This window comes from Suillus discolor (assembly GCF_016758755.1).
Source record: "Suillus discolor strain FC423 chromosome Unknown F5147scaffold_142, whole genome shotgun sequence".
NCBI lineage: Eukaryota > Fungi > Basidiomycota > Agaricomycetes > Boletales > Suillaceae > Suillus > Suillus discolor.
The window spans coordinates 16,999-41,396 of NW_024541389.1; the positions used below are offsets into that span (position 1 = coordinate 16,999).

Below are 24,398 nucleotides of genomic sequence, written 5' to 3' on the forward strand. Positions count from 1 at the left end.
GTATTTTTAGGGTCCTTACCAGTCTCGTAGTCTCTTAGTCTCGGTCTCGCGCTTGCTCGTGATGTTCAGGCTTATTTCACTATGTATTTCTAGTCACAATACTCAAAGGACTCCCTGTTGTCTGCAGGGAGTCACTTTTATCTGGTTTACTCCACGTGTTTCCCTCTGCCATCCGCCTGAACTAGGGATCTGCATGGGTACGGGTAACCCGCGCTCTTACCCGTACCCCAGCTATACCTGTGCCTTCCATAAACGTGATACTTCCCGCATGCACGCTACAACCGGCACCACCACCAAGCACTCACCTGCTAACATGCCACCACCAGCATCCTCGCGTTCGGCAGCACTCGCTGCACCCCCCATGCCAATTCTTCTGGCACCCGTTCTAACACCACTAAGCACATCAACAGACGCCCTCAGCCAGCAACCACCACCACCATTCACACGTTCCTTGACGCTGGCACCACCACCACCATCACTAGCAGCTCCCTTCCCACAGCAACAACCACCTCCATCCAGGACACCACCAGCAGCTCCCACCTCGTGCTACCAACCGCCAGCATCGAGCGTCTGCGCCCAGAGCATGCCAGTGAATGCTGGCGTGGCTCGGACACATACGGAGGATACGAGGATGAGGAAAGAAGGGAAAGAGAAGGAAGTGAGAAGGAAAAGAGGAGGAACGAGAGGAGGAAGGAAGGATCTTGTCAGTAAGTCGCCATCCTGACTCTGCCCCCATTTTCTGCAATGAGGACGCGATGCCCGACACGTCACACTCTTGCACCACCACACCACCATCTCCCATTTCGACACGCTCACCTTCGACTTTGATTGTATGCGACACACCACCTGCCATGACATCAGCGTCTATTTCGACGTGTCCATCATTCGCACTGTGCCTCCACTCCTCCTTGTGCCATCCACATATGTTCAAGTCACGTCAGCATTCACTGACGTGTGCTGGACATATGTGCTAAGCACTGGTGGTGATACCTATGGTACCCGCAGGTAAACCCTGCATGGGTGCGGGTACGGGTCTGAGCTTGTTGTACCCGCCGAAAACCCGTACCCGTCAGAGTGGGTACAGGTTTTTGCCAGGTGCGGGTGCGGGTATGGCCTCCAATACCCAGGGGTTTACCCGTGCAGTTCCCTAGCCTGAACCAATTACACAGATTATGTCAGTTTTCACTCATGGGCCCACCGCGGGGGTTTGCCATCAGCACTTTTTCAGGGCAATTGTATTGAATGTAGCCCCTTACTTGCAACACCCTTCATCAGAAGTTTGTGGTTCATATTTACCTGTATCTTTAACAGACTTGAACCTCCATTGGTGACACAAAAACAAGAAATTTATTGACACCTTTTTTCTGATTTTTCAAAATTTATGTGTGCTTCCAGTGTTAAGACTTTATGTAAGATAAATCAGTCTATATTTTAAACACATATCCATTCCTCAAGGAGTCTCGCACACAATATCCATGATCTCTATATCTTGCGATCGAAAATCGTATTGTGCTGTCATCATGAAGGAAGAATTGATTCTTCGACGACCTTGGACTCGACCTTTCTCTTCACAGTCACGCTGCCGTCCTGCCATATTTTGACGTCAGACGTCAGAGATATAAATAGACAAGATACGCGTTCACTGACCTCGTTACCAAAGTATGCGGCCTGAGCCATATCGCAAAACAAACCCACTTCCACGACACCTGTGAGCATTTTTATTTTTGCTAAAATCTGCAGTAATTGTAATCAGTACAAGCCTGAGGCAGTGGCAGAATTTCTCGTACAGTGGAAGGGTCCTTCATGATCTCTCTGGAGAAAGGCGCATCAATGACGAAATTGCTATTGTCTGTTACCACAGGACCGGCTTTGGCCTTTGCCATGCGCAGGGTAGCGTTGGGGGAACCCAAAACATCGCGCAATTTACGCAAAACTTGGGCGTATGCGAATGGCACGACTTCGACTGGAACGCCAGGAGTGAACTGCGAATGATGATTACGACATTCCTCACTCGGAAGACCAGGCACGCACGTTTGTCCCGAGGTACTCCGCGTTTTTGCGATAGTCGGCTACCACAATAAATCTACAGTCCACTGATAAGGGAACTGAGACATCAAATATGATTATGGACGTACGTATTCGCAGCCTCCGCGAGTACCTTTTCCCGCAAGTGACAGGCTCCCCCACCTTTAATACAGTTGAGGTCAAGGTCAACTCTGATGATGGTCAAGCTTGACGACTTTGCTGAGGAATTGAAAAAACTCACTCATCAGCACCATCTATAGTGACGTCGATGGTAGGAAATTGATCAACGTCGCCAAGGTTGAGGTTCGACATGACGATGAGTTCCTTGGACTGGAATCCAGTCGGAATGAACACCCGATCCTTGTTAAGTTCGCGCCCCTGTGCGACGATTCGCTCCACAACGTAGGGCACAGTAGATCCTGAAAAGCGTTAAATAAGAGCCTATCCCAGCTGTAGTACGTGCAAACCAGATCCTATTCCGATAACCTTGCGGCAAAGAATAATAAGTTCCAAAAGACAAATGAAGATGAAGACAGGACTCACCTTATGTTCTGGGAGAATGTGTTTGTCCACAGCAGTGTATGCCGCTAATCGTTTGGACTGCTCGATGGCACTGAGCGTGGTGGTAGCTTTCATGGTGGTCAGCATTCTAGTCGTCTTCTACGAGCAAGATACACACCGATGGGAACAGTCAATGACGACATGGTGACGGGGCGAGGGACGGGAGTTATTCTGGACCCATCAAAGTCAGCTCGGTTTTCAATCGATAAGCTTCAAGGGATTCCGGGAAGCGATTCGGTGCGGCAACATGATGCGAAACATCAAGCTAGTCCCAAATCGTCCACTCAAAACCGTCTTGGCTCCAAGTTGGACAACTTCCCGAGAAGTCGGAAACTGCGGGTCTAGTGGGTGCACAGCAAAGTAGATCACTTACGGAGTCTGTGCGGACGCCAAGTGCGTTTTTGCTGAAGAGAATGGGCGATGGTGGTCGATAAATATTCGAAATGATGGAGCGCGCGAGGGGTAGCATAGGTACTTATGAGGATTGCATAGATATAAGGACATGCGTGTGCTCGACGGGTCTATTCTCGGTCAGACTGTAACGCTTGTGTTACTCACGCGCCCATCACCAACTTCACTGCTTTCAGTGCGTTTCACGGCAACGCTGAGAACAATTCTGTCTTCTTCTCATTGATTACCATTGGCGTGTTCCACAGCTCGTTTCTGGGAAGTATTTCGCACATACTGGTAGCCTGGATTGTGGAGTTGCGTGGAAAGTCGTGAGCTCTGCCGTCACAGACTCGGAAGCGGTCGCTCAAGCATGAGAGCCATTAAAGGTGCGTTCTTGTATTCAACCTCCTTTGAGGTAATTCACCATGCACAGGAGTGCTTTTAACTTGGTTTGCAGTCATTTTTCGTCTTTCAAATGAACTATAGACCGATCGCCGTTGGGCACTTACGCTTGCAGTGACTCAGCTGTTAAGCAAATACTACTCACGATGAACGAGAAGGATCCTTTCGTTATTGAGGATTTAGATGATTACCATCTAGTTATCAAGGCAGATGAGGAATATAGAGTGAGAAGGGAGCTCGAAGCTGAGGTATGAATTTTGATGTATCTGGAAATCTATCTGACAAGGAATTGTTGCAGTTGGAGAAGAACACATACAGTCTAGAAACAAACTAGTTTTTCACCCTCATTCTACGGCATAAGTACTTTCCCTACTGTGGCCTTAGGTCTGTCTGTGACACTGCCCATAATCTATCGGATTGGGCTCGACGTTACGGTGGTGCCTTACCGGTTAAGATTTCCTCGAATGAAATACTCAAGGTGCGTCGTTTCTGTACTGAAATGCATGTCATGGGGACCTGCGTCAGGTAGACGAAAGGAATTATACGACGGGCCTCGTCCGTGTTCCGAGAAATCTGCCTAATAACTGATCTTCCCCAGGGAGTTTCATTCAGTTGACGTGTGAACATGTGAACAGTGGTCACAAACTTCTCCATCCATACGGTTCACCCATGCCAAATCACAAACAAAACTCTTTCCTTCATCCAGGTGAAACACGAATGTATATGTACGTAACCAGCTCTGGCAGCACCACCCTTCTAACTGGAAACGTGCGCTCTGCGACAAATAAACCATTCAGACACGATGAGGCGTGTCCGAGTGTGAAAGAATGTAGAAACCAGTGCAAAGAACTGGGCATTTTCTTACCCATATCTTCAATTAGCACTGCGTTACCAGGTATCTAAGGGCTGGCCATACGATTACTAGGCCGCCGAGTTCATGCAAGCGAGTTGCTTGCTCTCAGAGGCAATGTCATCCCCAAAACGCACTAATGGCACCGCCACCCTGTTGCAGTGGCAATTAGAGAGGAGTACCCAAGCAGAAGACTGAACCTAATGCGGACCAGAGTTCCCTACGACCCGAGTGAAAAGCGAATTGCGATATCACTCAGGCTGCTGTAAGGTGCCGTATAAGAAGTATGATATAGACATGCAGGCCAGTTATCTACTTCCCACCATGTGGTATCGAGGTATGCTGACATGCGCTGATCTCACATGTTCATTTTGAGTGCATCGTCTATATGTTGGTCACAGCCACTAGTGCTGGTGGTTCCTCGGCGCGGAAACCAGCGACAACGACGGAGTGCTCTGCCTTAGTCTACACTATCATGTCAACATGCACACTAACCCCATACCATTCACCACAACGCCACCGCTACCTTAGGTATGCTCAAATGTAAAATATTGTCATGGGACCCGAGCACGCTGCACCGCTATAGACCAAACCCGGACTCGGCGTGCCCAACCCTAAGTTATGGAAGCAGGACCTAAGGCCTAAACCTTGGCCTGGCCATTATCTAAATTTCGTTATGTAACGATGCTAATCAACATACCATATTTTTGAGTGAGCGGTGCATTTATGAACGTAATTTGACTGCAAGTACAGCTGGCTGGTGCCTCTATAAGATTAAGTTAAGTTAGGCACCAGCCCAGGTTTAGGAAAGGACGACGGCATTGTAGAATTGAGCATGCATCAACCATTAGCTTGAGGCTAACGGTCATCGCCTGTTACTTCGGTTCTAACGATGAGCCGGTTGTCAATTCGCATCTGAGCCGATTTATTCCCAGATTAGGGGGCGATGATCATATCGCTATCAGACCACATCGATCACGTTTCAGTACTAGTACTTAAGTATATCTCCCCTTCAAATCAGCTCGCATCGCGTCTCTCTTTTTCTTTTTTCCCTCAACTTGATTGCAGATTGAAAGGAACACATCATGGACACTGTCCCGGACATCTTGAAAGTGTCCATTCTCGGACGAGAGTCCATTCACTGCGGTTTCCACTTGATCCCATACATTGCACGTACAGTGCTCACCACACTTCCTGCATCTGTCTATGTTCTCGTAACAGACACAAATGTAGCCCAGTTCTACCTCTCTGCCTTCGAAAAAGCTTTCAGTGCAGAGATCAACAAGGTGCGTGTCCTTTCTATCCGCTCATTCCATGTATTTGTCTTGCATTCCAATCTGACTCCCATTTCAGCTTTCTTCCGCCAAACCGCGTTTCCTCTCCCGTATTATCTTACCTGGAGAGACGACAAAGTCTCGTGAAGGAAAGGCCGATATCGAAGACTTTCTCCTTCTCGAGCGCTGCACTCGTGACACCGTCATCCTCGCTCTTGGTGGAGGTGTCATTGGTGATCTTGTTGGTTTTGTTGCTGCGACCTTGTGAGTGAACCCTATAGACTTCCTTCCAAGCTATCCCATCATCACTATTTATCTTTCTGCACGATTCCCATCCCATCCTCGACTTTTCATATCCTTCCTGTAATATGCCTGTCTCTGGCTAATACTAACCTTCTCGCAGCATGCGTGGTGTACGATTTGTTCAGATCCCTACTACGCTTCTTGCAATGGTGGATTCCTCCGTGGGCGGAAAAACTGCCATCGACACCCCTGCTGGCAAGAACCTCATCGGCGCGTTCTGGCAGCCAGAATACATATTCATTGACGCTGCATTCCTCGAGACCCTTCCTGAACGCGAGTTCAGCAATGGTATGGCTGAGGTTGTCAAGGTGTGCTTGTTCCTAGTTTCCTACAAGTCCACTTTATAACGTGCCCTTAAAGACCGCAGCGATATGGGATGAAACCGAATTTAATTCCCTCGAAAACAACGCTCAATTAATCTACAATGCTATTCGCACGCCTTCCACAGGCTCTGCAGGTCGTCACATTAGCACGCGCTCTACCTCTCAATCTCTCCTCCTCTCCGTCATCCGAGGTAGTATCTACGTCAAATCCCACATCGTCACCATCGATGAACGCGAGACCGGACTCCGTAACCTTGTTAACTTCGGACACACCATTGGCCATGCCATTGAAGCCGTTCTGACGCCACACATGCTTCACGGAGAATGCGTCAGTATCGGTATGATGTTTGAGGCGGAAGTCGCTCGGGGAATGGGCGTATTGAAGCAGGTGGCCGTCGGAAGACTCGTGAGGTGTCTGAGAGCATATGGGTTGCCCGTAAGCTTGGCAGATCAGAGAGTAATCAGATGTCCTGGTGCTCGCGACCTTAGTGTCGACAGGCTCCTAGATATCATGCGCGTCGATAAGAAAAACTCCGGCCCACAGAAAAAAGTGGTCATTCTCTCCCGTATTGGAGCCACATACGAGCAGAAAGCGACAGCCGTTGACGATGCAGTCATTGCCAAAGTCCTTTCGGAGGCTGTTACGGTCAAGGTTGATCTCAGTGCTACTTCGCTGGGAACACAACATGTCAAGATGGCGACGCCGGGCAGCAAGAGTATCTCTAATCGTGCTTTAGTGCTGGCTGCGCTTGCGCAGGGCACGTGCAGATTGAAGAACTTGTTGCATTCGGATGATACACAAGTGATGATGGCGGCATTGCAAGAGCTCAAGGTCTTACTCTTTCATCTTCATTCATTGTTGTTGTTGCTAACTCGCTTTATATAGGGCGCTTCCTTCACGTGGGAAGATGGGGGTGAAACGCTGGTAGTCACAGGCGGCGCAGGAGCTCTTCAAGTCCCCACAGCAGGACACGAAATTTACCTTGGGAATGCAGGCACCGCTGCACGCTTCCTCACCACTGTCTGCACGCTCGTGTCTCCCTCCGCCGCTGCCAATTCCGGGACCATCACTGTCATCACAGGCAATGCTCGCATGAAACAGCGGCCTATTGGCCCTCTTGTAGATGCCCTACGCGCCAACGGATCTGAAATTGCCTACAACGAATCCGAGGGCTGCCTGCCACTAAGCATCGCGCCCAAAGGACTCCAAGGCGGCGTGATCCGTCTCGCAGCAAGCGTGTCGAGCCAGTACGTCAGCAGCATCCTTCTCTGCGCGCCGTATGCAAGGGAGGCGGTGACTCTCGAACTCGTGGGTGGCGCTGTTATCTCACAGCCATACATCGACATGACAATCGCGATGATGCGCACATTCGGAGTGATTGTCACGCGCGACCCAGGAACCGACGTCTACCGAATTCCTCAGGGCACATACGTGAACCCCGCCCAATACGCGATTGAAAGCGACGCGAGTAGCGCGACGTACCCGCTTGCTATTGCTGCCATTACGGGGACAACATGCACGCTCGAGAACATCGGAAGCGCAAGTTTACAGGGTGATGCTCGTTTCGCCGTAGACGTCCTTGCACGCATGGGGTGCGATGTGGTGCAGACTGCAAATGAGACGACCGTCACTGGTCCGAAGAGGGGCGAGCTGAAAGCGATTGGAGAGGTGGATATGGAGCCGATGACGGATGCGTTTTTGACAGCGTGTGCCCTTGCTGCCGTTGCGCAGGGCGGGGAGGGGAATACGACAAGGATCGTTGGGATTGCAAACCAGAGAGTGAAGGAGTGTAATCGTATCAAGGCAATGATTGATCAATTGGGTAGGTTCTTCGATTGCGTCTAATCGCTGCTCACTCTCATGACTGACTTAACCCTCACAGCCAAATTCGGCGTGCAGACCAAAGAACTGGATGATGGACTCGAGGTGTACGGTCGCCCATTCAACACCCTCACCCGTGGCGCGAGCATACACTGCTATGACGACCACCGTGTCGCGATGGCGTTCAGCGTCTTAAGTACCATCGTACCCGACACAATCATCGAGGAGAAACGTTGCGTCGAAAAGACATGGCCCAACTGGTGGGATGATTTGGAGAACAAGGTGTGATTCACATCTTTATTCGTTCTCCCTCAAGCTTGGTCCTAACATGTACACCCAGATAGGCATCAAAGTTGGGGGCATCGAGCTCCCGCATGCTGAGAGCTCCACCGCTGCTACTTCTGGGACACCCTCCCCTGCAGCCTCTGCATCCGTGATCCTCATTGGCATGCGCGGTTCAGGCAAGACACACGTCGGAACACTCGCGAGCGCTGCTCTCTCTCGCCCATTCATTGATGCAGACCATTTCTTCGAAGCCAAACACAACATTGGCGTACGCGAGTTCGTACATGCCAACGGGTGGCCTGCATTCCGTGCTGCAGAGGCGGAAAACTTGAAGCAGATCATACAGGAGGCTGGAACAGGACACGTGATCAGCATGGGCGGTGGGATTGTGGAGACTCCTGAAGCCAGGGATATTTTGAAGAACTATGGAAAGACGGGCCCGGTCGTGCATGTCCTGAGGGACATCGAGGAGATTGTGAGCTACCTTGGCGATGAAAACGCACGTCCTGCGTACGGCGAGCCGATTACCGAGGTATTCAAACGTCGGGAACCATGGTTTATTGAATGTGCCAATTACGATTTCATCAACCATATAACCGCTGACGGCGGCGAGGCAACCAACGCAGAGATCTCTCGTTTCTTCAAGCACATCACAGGCCAGCCGAACCTCGCGGGGAATGTTGCTGCTGGGAAGCGTAGCTACTTCTTGTCGCTCACATATCCTGATGTGGTACCCGCTTTGCGCCACATGCCAGACCTCACAACGGGCGTTGATGCTGTAGAGTTGCGTGTAGATCTACTGCGCGCCCCTGACACACTAGGCTCCATCCCTTCTCAGGCTTACGTTTCCGCACAGGTCGCTTCACTACGCCGGGCGACAAGTCTCCCAATCATATTCACCGTGCGCACGATAGGCCAGGGCGGCGCGTTCCCGGATAACTCGGAGAAAGACGCGTTCGAGCTCCTTGGGCTTGCGTTGCGACTTGGAGTGGAGTATGTTGATGTGGAGATCTCTGCATCTGAGAAGCTCATTACAGAACTCGCCGCTCGCAAGGGATTCTCCCAAATCATCGCATCGTGGCACGACTGGAGTGGAAAGATGAAGTGGAACGAAGATGTCGTGAGAAGCAAGTACACGCTTGCGAGCCGACTCGGAGACATTGTGAAGATCGTCGGAAAGGCGGATACTTTGCAGGACAACTTTGCGTTGCATGATTTCGTTGCGAGGGCTAACCTGCAGCGGGGCGCAAAACCGATCATTGCGATCAACATGGGCGTGGAGGGTCAGATGTCACGTATACTGAATGCGACTTTGAGCCCCGTGACGCACCCTCTTCTTCCCTCGAAGGCAGCACCTGGTCAGCTTTCCTTTGCGCAGATCCAGAAGGCGCTGAACCTGCTGGGTCAGCTTCCTGCGAGACGCCACTTCTTGTTCGGAAATCCCATAGCTCATTCCATGTCCCCGACTCTTCACAACACTGGATTTGAGGTCCTGGGGCTTCCCCACACTTATGAGCTTCTCGAGACAGTCAATGTTGGTGAGGAAATCAAAGCCACCTTGGCTGCTCCTGACTTTGGAGGCGCCTCTGTTACCATTCCCTTCAAACTCGACGTCATACCCCTTCTTGACAAGCTTTCGCCAGCCGCTGAAGCTATCGGGGCTGTGAACACCATTATACCCGCCATCGAAGGAGGAAACCGCATCCTCCGCGGTGACAACACCGACTGGCTCGGCATTCGTGAATCCATTCGCTCTCGTGCGCCATCCATCGGCGCGCCTACTGCCGCCCTCGTTATCGGCGCAGGAGGGACTGCCAGAGCCGCCATTTTTGCGCTTCAGTCCTTGGGGGCTCAACGCATCTACCTGTTCAACCGAACTGCAAGCAAGGCGCAAGTGCTCGTCGAAGCGTTCCCTGACGCCCCCGTCAAGCTGATCGAGACGCTTGATGTCTGGCCTGCTGAGGGACCTGCACCAACTGTCATCGTATCCACCGTCCCAGCAAGTGCGACAACTACCGACAGCACTAACCCAGGTGCCGTACTCCTTCCGCTGGCGTTGTTTGACGCGACCGTGAACGGCGTGGTCGTGGACATGGCATACAAACCCGCAGAGACACCTCTTCTCACGCTCGCGAAGAGTGCAGCTCCCAATTGGGCGAGGGTTATGGGGGTTGAGGTGCTTCTGGAACAGGGTTATGCGCAATTTGAAACTTGGACGGGACAGAGATGTCCGAAGCATGTCGTGTCGAAAACTGTGTTGGAGAAATATTTTGCAGCTGCCTAGGTGGATCTATGTCTGGATTTGGATGTTAAAAGGTTGTTGATTAGCTTGGTATCAATACATGTATGTTGTACGATCTAGATGGCTATTGATGCACTTTATTTCAAAGTTCCGGACTCTCTACTACACAGGAGGGAGGGCATTTATCTTCGACCAATCCAGGGTAGAACACTCCTGCATCGTCCCTTCTCCCTTTCCCTCCCGTTTCATTCTCTGTTGAGCCTCCGATATCATCAACTCCAAAACGACTGTCTTCTTTCTTTGTGTCCTGGCTAGGGGAGACTAGATTAACTCACTACATTTCTCCTCTATCAGTATGTTTTGTAGACACTCGCTTCTTTTTGCTACGCTGCCTATCATCCTAGTCGTGCCCGTCGTACCCGAGGTCCTTTCTGGTGCAAAGGTACAATGCGTAAATGAATAAATGACAAATAAGTTATACCTACCTCGGACCTCCAGTGCCTGGGCCGTCATACCAAGCATATATTATGAAGTCGGTCTTCAGCTCCTCGCGCTTCTTGTCCTCTTCTAGGAGATCACGTTGAAAGTTTGTGTCAAGTTCTCCTCGTTCCCGTCGCTCAACTGAGTGGTACATTGGCATCTGAGTGAATATAATACTGCTGATGATCGTGAATACTCACAAGAACGTTTTGAGATGGCTCCAGGCATGGGTGACGCTGCAGCAAGAATGACGAAAGATGATATAAGTGCGCTCAGGAATACAGAAAGCTGCATGTTTAGGGATAAGAGGAGGCGACTATTCGTTCGGATGAGGATTTTTTATACATTCTCAGGGGTCCGCTCGATTTTAGCCCCTTCCACTGATGAAGAGAGAAAACAGCCGTGATGAGTTGCGTGGCAATCGCCTAGTGATTGATGCAAATGAGTCCGCCGCGGCGGAAGCTTCAAAAAAGCCGCCACGTCGTAACGCATGCATGGATGAAAATCCAAACATGTTGTCATGATTCCCAGCATCTTTTGCAGTCATCAAGTGGAGTTTAGTCTCGCCAATCTACAATTTCCAAGTCCGAAAAATAAGCATGAAAAAGTGAACTCGTGATTTACTGATGACTGACTGGAAGGATAAATCGTGCGCGTGATGGCCAAAGGTTATGTCTCCACACCTTGTCGGAGCGCTACTAGTGAACATGACATAGGGTTTGCCACAGGTCTCCGAGCAGGACACTTGGAATGGCAGCATGCTAGTGAGCGACGTTTGAGATTCTTCGGAGCACCACGTCAGCCATGCGTTTGAGAATAGTAAGATCTGTACATCATCTCGTTCTACAGCAAGCTCACATCGGGTGAGAATTTATCGAGACCACCATAATTATGAAGGAAGTTAGCAGGCGATGGCGCACACCAATCGGCGATAACCATTGGGTTTAGTGGCCTCGGGAAACAGAATCATCCAGGAGCAAGTGTCTGGGAAGCGTTTCTGCTGCGTCATTCTTGTCTTCTGGCCTAGATTTGTAAGCTTCTCTGACATTCTGGATCACATAAACCTACATCTCGCTCGTTTCATCTCTATGATAATGCGGCAGTTATTCTGAGCTTCTCGAGACAACTGACGTTGGTGAAGAAATCAAAGCCACCTTGGCTGCTCCTGACTTTGGGGGCGCCTCTGTTACCATTCCCTTCAAACTCGACGTCATACCCCTGCTTGGCAAGCTTTCGCCAGCCGCTGAAGCTATCGGGGCCGTGTGGGGGCTCAACGCATCTACCTGTTCAACCGAACTGCAAGCAAGTCACAAGTGCTCGTCGAAGCGTTCCCTGACGCCCCCGTCAAGCTGATCGAGATGTTTGATGTCTGGCCTGCTGAGGAGCCTGCACCAACTGTCATCGTATCCACCGTCTCAGCAAGTGCGACAACTACCGACAGCACTAACCCAGGTGTCGTACTCCTTCCGTTAGCGTTGTTTGACGCGACCGTGAACGGCGTGGTCGTGGACATGGCATACAAACCCGCAGAGACACCTCTTCTCACGTTCGCGAAGGGTGCAGCTCTCGATTGGGCAAGGGTTATGGAGGTTGAGGTGCTCCTGGAGCAGGGTTGTGCGCAATTTGAAACTTGGATGGGACGCAGATGCCCGAAGCTTGTCGTATCGAAGAGTGTGTTGGAGACATATTTTGCAGCTGCCTAGGTGGATTTGTGTCTGTATCTGGTTGTTAAAAGGTTGTTGATTAGCTTGGTATCAATGCATGTATTGTAAGGCTTTCGAAGGAGAAAGTGAACGAAGATAAGTTAGATAAAAGATGAGTGCAAAGATAATCGAGACGAGTGAGAGAAGGCTTGAGACGGAGACTTTCTGTGAGGTTTTCGGTCGTACTTTGAGCGGGGATCTTGGGTTAGAATTCGCTGTAGATATCAACTGTACATAGGCTAGTTATAGTCGCGAACCGTAAGGGTCCTCGGGTATAGCTAGGCCGAATGATTAGGTGAAAACGGAGGTAGAGAGTGAGTGTCATTGAATCCTAACAGGGTGTACTAGTGAGAGCGAGAAAGAAAGTATGAGAAACTGAATAAATGTCGTACGAAAGGGTTCGGTTTGGATGGAGTGACGAGACTCGCATAGCAGTTTTGACATTTATCGGTACGGCGAAAGGAGAATGTAGAAAACAGTAACGAGAGAAAAGATTGAGGATCAATATCGACGAAGGGTGTCATGTAGGAAGAGACTAAAGACCGTGCTGGTTGTTGACGATAGTGAAGGTGAAAGGAAAAGGGATATGTCCGCGTGACTTATTTGCATCAGCGAGTCACGTGAACTGTTGCGAACGATGGTTCTAACACTTCCTTTTTGAGGTGCCGGCCGGATGGGCAATCCTTGCAGTATGAAGTTGTACGATCTAGATGGGTATCGATTCAAAGTTCCGAATTCTCTACTACACAGGAAGGAGGACATTTATCTTCGACCAATCCGGGGTAGAACACTCCTGCACTGTCCCTTCCCCCTTTCCCTCCCGTTTTATTCTCTATTGAGCCTCTGATATCATCAACTCCAAAACGACTGTCTTCTTTCTTTGCTTTCTGGCTAGGGGAGACTATATCAGCTCACCACATTTCTCCTCTATCAGTATGTTTTGTAGACACTCACTTCTTTTTGCTACGCTGTTTATTATCCTAGTCGTTCCCATACTCAATACCCGACCCGAGTTCCTTGCGCTTCTTGTGCTCTTCTAGGAGATCACGTTGAAAGTTCCTGTCAAGTTCCTGTCGCTCAACTGAGTGGCACATTGGCATCTGAGTGAATATGATGCTGCTGATGATCCTGATGAGCGATGCTTGAGATTCTTCGGAGTACTACGTCAGCCATACGGTTTAGAATAGCAAGATCTGCATAAGTTATGTGATCGTCTCGTTCTACGGCAAGCTCACATGAGTCGAACGAACCTAGGAACAAAGAAAAGATAACTAGTAACCCTAAAACATCTTGCGTACTCACACTGTTGATGACTCTGCTGTGAACCCCATGCCAGGAACCATCATGGTACGCCTCGGATACTGAGAATTCGTGGCCGCCGACAGAATGTGTTAAGATGTAAGTTCGTTGCCAACAATGTTTAACAATGATTTTCGACTTACTTAGTACATAAGTTTATTTCTTTACGCAATTGTTACAAAATTTCACAGTCAAAATCGTTTATCATTTTATCCTCTGAATTATCCTACTGACTTGGTGCCATGTTAATGTTTGCATGTGGAATACATAAACCTCAGTGTTACACAACAACCCTTTGCGGGGAGACTCTATAATAATGCGACAGTTATTCTAACCAATAGCTGCTTTCCTCCCATAGTATTCTTGAACAAGTGCAGTGAGCAAGTAAGCAAGCACTACGATATTTCTCATTCCTCATGCACATGCACATGGCCTTGTGGTCTTGGGAGGTCAACCGAGTCTGGAGAGCGCGCGACCTCGGTTTCAGCGAGGTGGATGGAGTTCTTGATAGACCAATCCCAGATTTTGTCAAAGTTCCTGCATCGATGACGGGTGTTGAAGTTAGGTAAAGGGGTCGTCTCTCCTTGAACCCAGTACCATGAGATCATCGTCGTGTCAGCACGGCACATAATATTCTGCCTTATCATTTCGATGCAGTGATCTGGACCGTAACGATATTCCATAAGCAATAGTGCTTCGAGGCAGAAATAATATTCACCGATATGCGCACGAACTACTCTTGGGGTGGTTTGGAACACAGGTTCTTGAATGGACCCATAATACTCCCACCAAGAGGCTTGGCGAAGGAAGTTCTACACTAATGTGAGCCAAGAATGAGCATATTGTCGGTGCAGTATAGCTTACCACGCAATGCAATTGGTGGATGGCTTCCATAAAACCAATGTACTGTCCACCAATTTTTTCCGGATACCTGGCTTTCCAAGGCAATTCTGCCTCGCTTGTACCTCCTTTGAGTATCTCTTCGCGGGTCATTTGAGTTACTGGGTTTTACGGAGGTGAACGATTTATAATTAGCATAGCGAGACAACAACGCACAATTATTAGCTATCCCATTCCAAGCGGCATCAATTTCTGGCGAAGGTGGACCACGATAGATAGAAGGAAAGTCGAGGGATCCGTTAAACCTTATAAATACGGGCTCGACAGCAACATTTGCTGGAGCTACGATGGGTTATAAACTGTACTCTTCGATGCGATCTTTCCACTTACAGTATATATTAGGTGTGTCGTTGATCAGCTGAGTCGAAGGCGTACGCATCCATAACGCAAAAGAGAGAATCGATGTGCAAATAAGTACGCCATGGGACAACCACAGGCGAAGGGTATGTGACTTGAGACGAGATTCTTCACCGAACCTTTTTGCTAGTTTGTCGTCGTCGTCGACAGTATCTATAGGAGAGTACTGCGAGAAATATTTGATCATGACCTTTGGGTGAGGTAGCTCCGTTTATTACTGCCAGTGAATACGAGGGAGAGGGGGCAGAGCTGGGGTTGGGGTTTAAGTTTAGCCTTTAAATCCGTGTGGGATGAGGGCTATCGAAAATATGCTGCACATGGTCATCTCATACGTAGCGTAGATTGTATGGATGTGGATGAATCATGATGCATGAATCACGCGCACGGCCCGGGGTGGCTTGGCACTTCATAACCAGCTATGCCTCAACACACGTGGTTGATGCCAGCAGAGAGAGTACCAGATAGCGTCAGAGTTGACGCGTCTATTTGATACAAACGCTTCCTTTCGATTCGGAAGTGGCTGCGTACTGCCGAAGTGGCGGCTATTCAAAACGTTACGCTCCCCGAAGTTATCGTATAGTTGATGTAACGCTAGACGCCAACTGAGACAATTGTCTGCAAGCCGAAGGAATGATGAACCGTTTTGTTCGAGAATGTAAAGATTTTATAATCATGAAACTGAATTTGATGATCAAGGCCGTCACAGAAATCACGAAGAAGTTCTTGATGTGTGAGCAATCGTTCCTAGGATGTCCTGGTGTCAAGCTGCTGACTGAAAGTGTCCATGCAGAGGTCTTCTTCCATCAATAATCGCCGCCAACTTTGTCACCCTTTTCCGCCTCGTTCACTCGTAGTTCAGTACATGAATGTGTGTTGCCGTGGTGATTTTCTTTCGTAATAGGACAAGAGGGAACGAGCGGACGGACTCGGGCAATTGGACTTCGAGTACTACTTATGCAGAATCATCCGATGGTAGTTAGATCTGCCAAATCGTGCCCATAAGCATACGTAGGATATAAGAGCTGGTTGTCACCTACAGTGTTCCCCCATCCTTAGATATCATCCTATTCACTCCTCAGGATCCCATATCACCTCGTACAGAAGATGCGTTTCTCCCCTGTCGCCGTTGTTGTTGCTTTGACAACATCTATGTTTGTCGGTGCATGTTTGAGCAAGGGCAATTATGCATAATAGACGAGGCTTGCTGCGATAACCTGGTTTGTGACTATGGTGGCGTAAGTATGAACAGGTCGCTGTGCAACCAGGATTTAACCATATGACTCACCTGCACCCCTTAGGATGGAGAATTGATTTGCATGCTGCCACCCTAGCCGGTTGAAAATTGAGCTGGCAGCCCGAGCGGCATGTTGCGACAGTGTGTCTTTGTTATCACGGTTGATGCCATGGTGCAATACCCAGTTCGGAGTCAACCAGTACAGTTGTTTTTTTTGGGACTGCTCGAGTACTCTGCCCTTGAAATCGAGAAAATTTTCAATAATTCCTAAGATTTTCAATGATTAATCTTCTTTTGCTGTTTTATTTGCCTAAGAGGAATTTGTCCCCGACTCCCACGTTAGTGGAGGAGGGCTTTGTCGAACGACGAACACAAACGAATTCCCATGCATTGCATCACCGATGGGCAAAGCTGTGCACTTGGACAGAATCTGAACTTTATTATCATCTGCTGAGTGCTCTACAATTTTCGGCAAAGCGACGGCAGTTCTACATCTGTTTTTTTTTTCGTTTTCACCGCGATAAGGAATTTCCTGAAGCAATCGAATAGGTTGGTCCTTGGCTCATTCAATGTCGTCTTCAGCCTGGTCCTTTAATTGTGAGACACTACAGACTTCACAGCACGTCGATATATATCCTGAACTTGAAGTACGATGACACGTTGCAGTGCATGTCATTTTGAGAACGAGCAGGCCGGAATCAGGAGTCGGGGACTGTGCGCAAGCACCGTTACGATAATGACAATGTCACTTGCAGCGGGGTGCGAAACTGATCATTGGGATTAACAAACATCATGGGGTGGTCCGAGGTCGACCAGTCAGATCTCAGCTTCCTGCGAGACGCTACTTCTTGTTCGGAAATCACACAACTCATTCCATGTCCCTGACTCTTCATAACGCTAAATTTGAGGTCCTCAGGCTCTCCCACACTTTTAAGTTTTGAGTAACAGCTGATGAGTCGGTGCAAAACTCCAAAGCCACCTTGGCTGCTCCTGGCTTCGGAAGCGCCTCAGTTACCATTTTCTTCAAACCCGACGTCATTCCCCTTCTTGACAAGCTTTCGCCAACCACTAAAGCTATCTGGGCTGTAAATACCATGGGCCATACCGGTCATCGAAGGAGGAAACCGCATCCTCCGCGGTGACAACACCGACTGGCTCGGCATTCGTGAATCCATTCGCTCTCGTGCGCTATCTATTGGTGCGCTTGCTGCCGCCCTCGTCATCGGCGCAGGACGAACCGCCAGAGCCGCCATCATTGCGCTTTAGTCCCTGGGGGTTCAACGCACCTACCCGCTCAACCGGACTATAAGCAAGGGGCAGGTGCTCATCGAAGCATTCCTCGACATCCCCATCAAGCTGATCGAGGTGCTTGATGCTTGGCCTGCTGAAGGACCTGCACCAAATGTCATCGTATCCACCGTTCCAGCGACCGTAACAAATACTAATAGTACTAGCCCGGGATCTGTACTTCTTCCGTTGGCGTTGTTTGACGCGACTGTGAACGGCGTGGTTGTGGACATGGCGTGCAAACCTGCAGAAACGCTTCTTAAGCTCGCGAAGAGTGCAGCTCCCAAGTGGGCGAGCGTCATGAAGGTCGAGGTGCTCTTGGAGCATGGTCATGCACAATTTGAAACTTGGACGGGACGCAGATGGGCTTGAGGGATGTCGTGTCGAAGAGTGTGCCTAGGTGGATCTGTGTTTGTTAAGAGGTTTTTTGGTGTATTCCGTACGATCTAGATGCAATTTATCAGCATGCGGTTTGTTTCAAAGTTTCGAATTCTCTGCTACATAGGAAGCAGGGCATTCCTCAATCGTTCGATCTTAATCCAGGGTAGAACAGTCCTGCACCGTACCTCCTCTCGTCTTTTATTCTCTGTTGAGTGTCTGATATGATGCACTTCATGATGAAGAAGGAACCTGTCCTCTTTCTACATGTTCTTGCTAGGGGAGACTAAATAAATTTACATTTCTATCCTATTGAGGTGTTTGTAGATACCCTCACCCCGATTCATCGCACTCCTTGCCTGTACAAAAGGTACCATGAGTAAATGAGTAAATAGCAAATAAGTTACCCCACCTCCAGTGACGTCGTCGTCGGAGTAAGCGAGGTGTGTCGCAAGTTCCCTGCGCTTCTTGCCTGTACAAAAGGTACCATGAGTAAATGAGTAAATAGCAAATAAGTTACCCCACCTCCAGTGCTTGGGAAGTCGTCGTCGTCGTAAGCGATGCGTGACTCAAGTTCCTTGCGCTCCTTGCTCTCTACTAGGAGATCGCGTCCAAAGTTCGTGTCAAGCGTGTTTCCCTCGACTGAGTGGTGCATTATGGCATATGAGTGAATATAATACTGCTGATGATCATGAACACTCACAGGAACGTTTCGAGATGGCTCCAGGCGTGGGTGACGCTGTAGCAAGAATGACGAAAGATATAAGCGCGCTTAGGAGCACAGAAAGTTGCATGGTCAGGGATGTATGAGAGTGATGATTCACACTGAAAATCTGAGGGAATCTTTTATACATTCTCGCAGGGCCGCTCCATTTTAGCCTCCTCCACAAAAGATCGTACACATATCCAGACCGTGGCCAGCTATAGCAGACCTTGGCGATGAGCTGTCGGGTGTAGTACCGCCACGATACAGCCAACATGGGAATTTAGACCAAGACCCAGTGACCGATGAACAGAATAGAGAAAACAGCCATGACGAGCAATCACTCTAACCACTAAAACACTGCCGCGTTGTCCATGTAATGACGAGTTCTGTGGCGTTCAGCACGATGATCATGCTGAAAGAACCACGAGGGGAATCGCCACGAGGGGAAAAATCACGAGGGGATAAGGCTAACCTCGTAAGTACACGGAACGTCCAAATGAATTGCTCAGTTCGGACTGATGCGAATGAGTCCGCCACAGAAACTTCATCGTCATTAGCAAGTAACGTTTGGTAGTTTGTGAGTAGCCGCCACGTCGTAGCTGGGTCATGCATAAATAGAAATTCAAACATAGTGTCATGATTGCCAGCATCTCTTGCAGTCATCAAGTTTCGCCGATCTACAATGGAAGGATGGATCGCGATGGCCGAAGGTTAGGTACTTAGGCTTAAGTCTCTATACCGTGTTGTCGAAGCGTCACTGGTGGACGTGTCACATTTGCCAAGGGTCCGACCACAAGCAGGATAGTTGGAATGCGTCAGTGAATTATGTTTGAGATTCCTCGGAGTACCAGCATCAGCTAAGTAAGATGTAAGTTTGTTGGCGGCCAGGTCAAACAATGTGTTTATGTAATAATAAACGATTTTCAGCTTGGTATTATTTCCGCACGTAATTAATTTACAGAATCTTAGAAATGATAAATTCAACGGCTCAAGTTGGAAATGCTAGACCGTGTTTGATTTACAGTGTGTTGCATATGAGATTGCAGTACGTGTTTTTCAAAACTTGGCCTCGCTAGTGGAACCGGCACTTTTACACCCTAATTAGGTCAAGGGATGTGACATATCACTCAAGCTACACGGCCAATCGGAAAATTCATAGCATTTATTTCCAAAAATAGGGTTATCAGTCCTATGTTGACATGATCTCCACGCATCAACTTTCGTCACGTGTATTATATATAATTAAATAATACAATTTGATGGATTCATAGGCTGACATAACATTGGTGACGCCAGAGTGTGTAGTGCTGCCGCGGTCCGGTCCAGAACCATGGTTCGAACCGGACTTTTGGTCCGGTTCTCCGCGGTTCGGTCCACGGTTCTCACACCAGCCAGAACCGGACCGGAAAACAGTTCTCGGTTCTAGGTCTTCCCCAACGGTCCCGTTCTGGTTCGGCCCTGCCGAACCATTCCGAACCGTTATCGACTTCGACTTCGACTGTGACAACTTCGGTCTCCACGTCAAACTGTTGTCTTCGGGATTTGCACCATTGATTAATCAGGCTACTTTTAGCCTTTTTAAAGGTAAGTACTAATCAATCAAACTCTCATTTTTTTTAACTATCACAGGACACCTGTCTCACAAGATTTTCGAACCATGCTGATCCAAATTGTTGCCCACCATTCGCAGTTTGTGAGTGTCGATCCTTGTTCGAGCTTGAGCCATGCTGATCCAAGTTGTTGCCCACCGTTTGCAGTGAATAAGTGTGTTGATCGTCCTTCAACTCGAGCCATGCTAATTGAAGTCGTTGTCTGCCGTTCGCAGCGTGTCGATCTTCCATCGAGCTCAAGCCATGCTGATTAAAGTTGTTGCCTGCCGTTCGCAGTGTCTTAGTGAGTCCTTTTTACAATCGTTTTTTTTTCATGTTTCTAACCCGCCGTCTCTCACTCAGGATGTGCAGGTGTTGTCTCGCTGTTCTGAAATGATGCCATCCTCTGTCTAAACGTCCAGCGTGCAGCCTTCATTGCCAAGAACTGCACCGTCCTCACTTCCTACTTTCACATTCCTCCCGGCATGTCAGCATCTTCAGCAACTACAGAGGCAGAGATGGGTATGTAGCTATGTCATTGGAGTAGCTACTCGATGTGTAAAGTAGTATTTCAATGTATTTTTTTTCGCGCTCACCACTGAAAATTTTCGGGTTCGGTTCGAGTTCGGACCAGAAAAAAACCGAACCAGACCACAGAGAATGGTTCTCTGTGGTCCGGTTCGGGGTTCAAAGATTTTGCAGAACCGGTGTAGAGACTAATATCTCTGTGGCCTTGCAGGGATCTAAAATCCCATTGTTACTATCACTTCCTCACATAGCGCGACTCATACCTCACACAGCGCGCCCCCGCGCTTTGTCGGCCGCTCGCAAGCGCCAGCGCTCCGGTCACTCCTTAGTCGCGCATCGGCGTGCACATCCTCGGTTCCGTCGCACGTCCTCCGTCCATCCATTCCATGTCTGTTCGGTTCGTCGGTGCGTATTCCGATTCTATTTTCATTGATTCTAACATATCTCCGGCGCTTATGGCCATATTTCGTATGTTTTTCGTTATGAACCCTTTATTACATATTATCTCGCGTCCGCTTCGCTTCTCGGTTCACTTTAGCGCTTGACAGCGCTTATCATTACTTAGTATATATAGACGCGCATAAATTGTGTAATAGGTATCTTTTTCTGCCCACACATCGTTGGACTATAAGTCTAAGTTAACCTCTAAAAACTCAAAAGTATCGAAGTACAAATACGAGCGCCGCCGCCGTACACTACTAGAAACTCTGTCCATTAGTATTCTGACTCATTAAGAGTTGCTGCGCTCCACCACCCGCACGCGCACCGCTTCCGCTTAAAGCGCGCGCTTCCGTTATAAGTCGTGCGTCGATATCTATCGTCGGCCGCTATCGCTCATCGGCGCCTCATGTCGCTCGCGCTTCGCTCATCGTCGCGTGCCTAACCAGGCTTGACCGAGCGCCCGGTTCAGTGTTTCCCTCCGTTTTATACACCTAGAGGAACCTTCTCAGTAGCAATCCCCTTGGGCCGACGTATATCTCGCTCACCGAGGACTACTTGAGTTTTCTCATACCACTTATATTCACCCACTTCCCATTCCTCTTCTACACCGGACCATGGTCCGGTTCTCGGTTCTCATCCAGGGCCCTCTGAACCGGACCGAACCGGACCACGGCAGCACTAAGAGTGTGAATGCGATGCTGGTAGGGTATAGGTCCATCAGCTGTTTTTGGGTGCGCATTATGTACTGAGATTGAGCACTGAAATTATGCTTGGTTGAAAACATAGATCCTATACTGAGACCTAGGTATTGGTAGTATACTGGTTGGCTGATGTACAAGCTATATAATTCCGGCATAGATATGACACTTGAGCATATGTAGAGTGCACACCCATCAACATGCTGTAGCAGTACTACCTGAATATTTTTGCACTGATATTTGCGCCATTGAGAGATCATAGAAAGCACATATTATTCTTGTACCAAATGATGACAGGTATGATTAAAATGAGGGATGTGGCAGTACAGGAGCGGTGAAAATGAATGGAAATATTAGGTGGTCCAAATAAGCTTGGTCTGAATAGTAGTCTGCCAACGAGGATTCGTCCTTGAAATTAACTTCGAGACCTTCTTGCCACCAGGAAACTCGGCGAGATCAGCTTGGAATATTTCAATGAACAACCTAGCCGAACATCAGTGTCAATAACTGCATGAGCCAACAAAAATGCACTTCTGCAACTCCTTCTCTTGCTCGGTGGGAATCAAGGAGGCTTCCTTAGATATTTGGCGCATGACTAAGAGCAAGTGGTCGACAAAGTTCCAGAATCTGATGGTATTGGTGTACTGTGCTGGAGTACCTTCAACCAGTCCAAATCCGGAGTCCATTGGATCATCTAGTAAGACTGCGGCAGTTTTGACACTGTTCCCGAGCCCATTCAATTCCTCTTCCTCTCCATTAGCATCCCCACCACCTATCTGCACTCCACTTTGGTCCTCGAGCTCTTCATTGTCCATGTTGGCACCATCCTCAATCCTCCTAGCATTGGGCGCATGACCATTACCTGTTGGAGTGTCTGGGGAGGCCTGATCGTTAGACTCAAGCGCATCGTTAGTGCCAAACAAGTCATCTTCAAGCTGTGCAATGTTGACACCAAGTTCACGTTCAACTTTGCGCCATATATCCTGCTTAAGTGACGGAATAAGGTAAGGGGAAAATAAATCGTTGATGGAAGCATTTTTGTAGTCGCTGACTCCAATGAGAAAAATTTGCAGAAGATGCCACTGTCCCCATACAAACGAGTGTTAATGCTAATAGATATGTATGTAGTATTACTTACAAGGAGCGCGATCCTGTTCCAATGTGTAGAGTCAACTTCCATACCAGACCCGCTGCATGCAAGTGCCCTCGTCACATCAGCGATGCTCGTGCGCTTGACAACTGATGCGGTGAGCTACACAGCAATGATCATAAGTGAGAGTACATCAACAAAGTAGTGAGACATACGGCATTCTTGATGACACTCTGAATGCCTGTAAGTAGCTTTGTGACCGATTTGCCCAACTGAGCTCTGAGTTTGACATCCTCAAGCATTCCAGGAGGGATTTTGAAGACATCGGAATGAGTGGTAATGAAGTCCTGAAACAATTTGGCGGTGCTGAACAATAGACTTCAAAGCCATACCATTATATGATGCTGAGTATCAGTAACATATGCTGTGATATTTGGTGACAGCATACATGCAAATAAACGGTTATATAGCCCATTCTTCCAGTCCAAGTTAGTCTAGAATAATGCAGAATGAAAAGTACCATTGTCACCTCGAAGTCCTTCGATTCTAAGGCATCCTTCAATTCCTGCATTCTCTTCGCCCTATTTACCTTGCAAAGTTTGATAAGAGTAATTTTCAGGTCTATGATCATAAAGAAGATGTTGCCAGACTGCATCAAGCCAGAGTCAGCCAACACAACAATGCCAATGGTTTGACAAAATTTTCTTACATCGATGAAACACATGACGTCTCTGGTAGGGACATCATTGTCTTCGCATATCTTCTTGGCATATGTCTTCAAGTGTTTTGTTCGTTGGGGTGTAAGCTTCATAGGATCCCCATGGTTGAAAGTTCCACTATTCCTGCGTCGACGAACTGCGGTGCTGATTGGCTCATCCAACGATGATGTTGGACTACAGGGGGGCTGGACTTCAAGGCCAGGTACCACTGGGCCATCACCGCTTGGAGTTGTAGATTGATGGTTTGGGGAACAGGAAGTATCTGTGCAGTATGAAGTACATTAGCAAGTCAAATTAGATCTTATATACGAGGACCTACCATGCCCTCCAGCAGACAGATAGTTGGATGAGCTTCCGCTGCCAGGGTCAGGTGTAGTACTCCTTCCTATGGATCTTGCCCCCAAAGTTCCTGGGTTCGACTGTGGCTTCAGCAATTGCTCTGCTCGTGAAGGTGATCTTGGGCGTTGGTTGCTGCCAGAAGGTATGTGCAGATGATAACCATGTTGGAACAT

The 24,398-nt window shown here is 48.6% G+C and overlaps 10 protein-coding genes across 10 annotated transcripts; 5 read left to right on the top strand and 5 right to left on the bottom strand.

Moving 5' to 3' along the window:
- Positions 1-206: 206 nt before the first annotated feature.
- F5147DRAFT_728672 (uncharacterized protein) lies at positions 207-897 on the top strand. The gene has a single exon (XM_041439333.1). It carries the CDS (start codon positions 362-364, stop codon positions 722-724), a length of 363 nt encoding a protein of 120 aa, XP_041284969.1. The 5' UTR covers positions 207-361; the 3' UTR covers positions 725-897.
- A 431-nt stretch (positions 898-1,328) lies between these two features.
- F5147DRAFT_728674 (ribose 5-phosphate isomerase A-domain-containing protein) lies at positions 1,329-3,121 on the bottom strand. The gene is made up of 10 exons (XM_041439334.1): positions 2,960-3,121; positions 2,705-2,757; positions 2,569-2,654; positions 2,493-2,511; positions 2,267-2,444; positions 2,136-2,216; positions 2,032-2,083; positions 1,788-1,982; positions 1,648-1,734; positions 1,329-1,587 (listed from the first exon to the last, which is right to left on the bottom strand). Exons 1-10 carry the CDS (start codon positions 3,088-3,090, stop codon positions 1,519-1,521), a joined length of 951 nt encoding a protein of 316 aa, XP_041284970.1. The 5' UTR covers positions 3,091-3,121; the 3' UTR covers positions 1,329-1,518.
- F5147DRAFT_728675 (nucleotide excision repair TFIIH subunit) lies at positions 3,122-3,805 on the top strand. The gene is made up of 4 exons (XM_041439335.1): positions 3,122-3,362; positions 3,410-3,425; positions 3,494-3,626; positions 3,677-3,805. Exons 1-4 carry the CDS (start codon positions 3,347-3,349, stop codon positions 3,710-3,712), a joined length of 201 nt encoding a protein of 66 aa, XP_041284971.1. The 5' UTR covers positions 3,122-3,346; the 3' UTR covers positions 3,713-3,805.
- Positions 3,806-5,264: 1,459 nt separating this feature from the next.
- F5147DRAFT_841543 (EPSP synthase-domain-containing protein) lies at positions 5,265-10,650 on the top strand. The gene is made up of 7 exons (XM_041444387.1): positions 5,265-5,514; positions 5,582-5,766; positions 5,906-6,113; positions 6,166-6,960; positions 7,015-7,951; positions 8,012-8,232; positions 8,291-10,650. The coding sequence occupies exons 1-7, from the start codon at positions 5,314-5,316 to the stop codon at positions 10,517-10,519; spliced, it is 4,776 nt and encodes a 1,591-aa protein (XP_041284972.1). The 5' UTR covers positions 5,265-5,313; the 3' UTR covers positions 10,520-10,650.
- Positions 10,651-10,825: 175 nt separating this feature from the next.
- On the bottom strand, positions 10,826-11,269 carry F5147DRAFT_728683 (uncharacterized protein). Its single transcript, XM_041439336.1, has 3 exons — positions 11,158-11,269; positions 10,963-11,098; positions 10,826-10,908 (listed from the first exon to the last, which is right to left on the bottom strand). Exons 1-3 carry the CDS (start codon positions 11,249-11,251, stop codon positions 10,878-10,880), a joined length of 261 nt encoding a protein of 86 aa, XP_041284973.1. The 5' UTR covers positions 11,252-11,269; the 3' UTR covers positions 10,826-10,877.
- A 492-nt stretch (positions 11,270-11,761) lies between these two features.
- On the top strand, positions 11,762-12,772 carry F5147DRAFT_791691 (uncharacterized protein; the record flags this gene model as incomplete). Its single annotated transcript, XM_041443075.1, has 4 exons — positions 11,762-11,776; positions 11,906-11,988; positions 12,061-12,219; positions 12,261-12,772. 4 exons carry the CDS (start codon positions 11,762-11,764, stop codon positions 12,658-12,660), a joined length of 657 nt encoding a protein of 218 aa, XP_041284974.1. The 3' UTR covers positions 12,661-12,772.
- A 1,583-nt stretch (positions 12,773-14,355) lies between these two features.
- On the bottom strand, positions 14,356-15,284 carry F5147DRAFT_728692 (uncharacterized protein). The gene is made up of 5 exons (XM_041439337.1): positions 15,190-15,284; positions 15,016-15,141; positions 14,824-14,960; positions 14,678-14,771; positions 14,356-14,620 (listed from the first exon to the last, which is right to left on the bottom strand). The coding sequence occupies exons 1-5, from the start codon at positions 15,236-15,238 to the stop codon at positions 14,367-14,369; spliced, it is 660 nt and encodes a 219-aa protein (XP_041284975.1). The 5' UTR covers positions 15,239-15,284; the 3' UTR covers positions 14,356-14,366.
- A 2,531-nt stretch (positions 15,285-17,815) lies between these two features.
- On the top strand, positions 17,816-18,171 carry F5147DRAFT_728700 (uncharacterized protein; the record flags this gene model as incomplete). Its single annotated transcript, XM_041439338.1, has 2 exons — positions 17,816-18,011; positions 18,044-18,171. Coding segments are annotated over 2 exons (234 nt in total), but the record flags the coding sequence as incomplete, so codon positions are not given.
- Positions 18,172-18,457: 286 nt separating this feature from the next.
- On the bottom strand, positions 18,458-18,968 carry F5147DRAFT_728701 (uncharacterized protein; the record flags this gene model as incomplete). Its single annotated transcript, XM_041439339.1, has 3 exons — positions 18,819-18,968; positions 18,641-18,757; positions 18,458-18,474 (listed from the first exon to the last, which is right to left on the bottom strand). Coding segments are annotated over exons 1-3 (225 nt in total), but the record flags the coding sequence as incomplete, so codon positions are not given.
- A 3,443-nt stretch (positions 18,969-22,411) lies between these two features.
- Positions 22,412-24,398, bottom strand: F5147DRAFT_791703 (uncharacterized protein; the record flags this gene model as incomplete). Its single annotated transcript, XM_041443076.1, has 7 exons — positions 22,412-22,560; positions 22,609-23,159; positions 23,216-23,329; positions 23,383-23,514; positions 23,688-23,816; positions 23,877-24,148; positions 24,206-24,398. The coding sequence occupies 7 exons, from the start codon at positions 24,396-24,398 to the stop codon at positions 22,431-22,433; spliced, it is 1,521 nt and encodes a 506-aa protein (XP_041284978.1). The 3' UTR covers positions 22,412-22,430.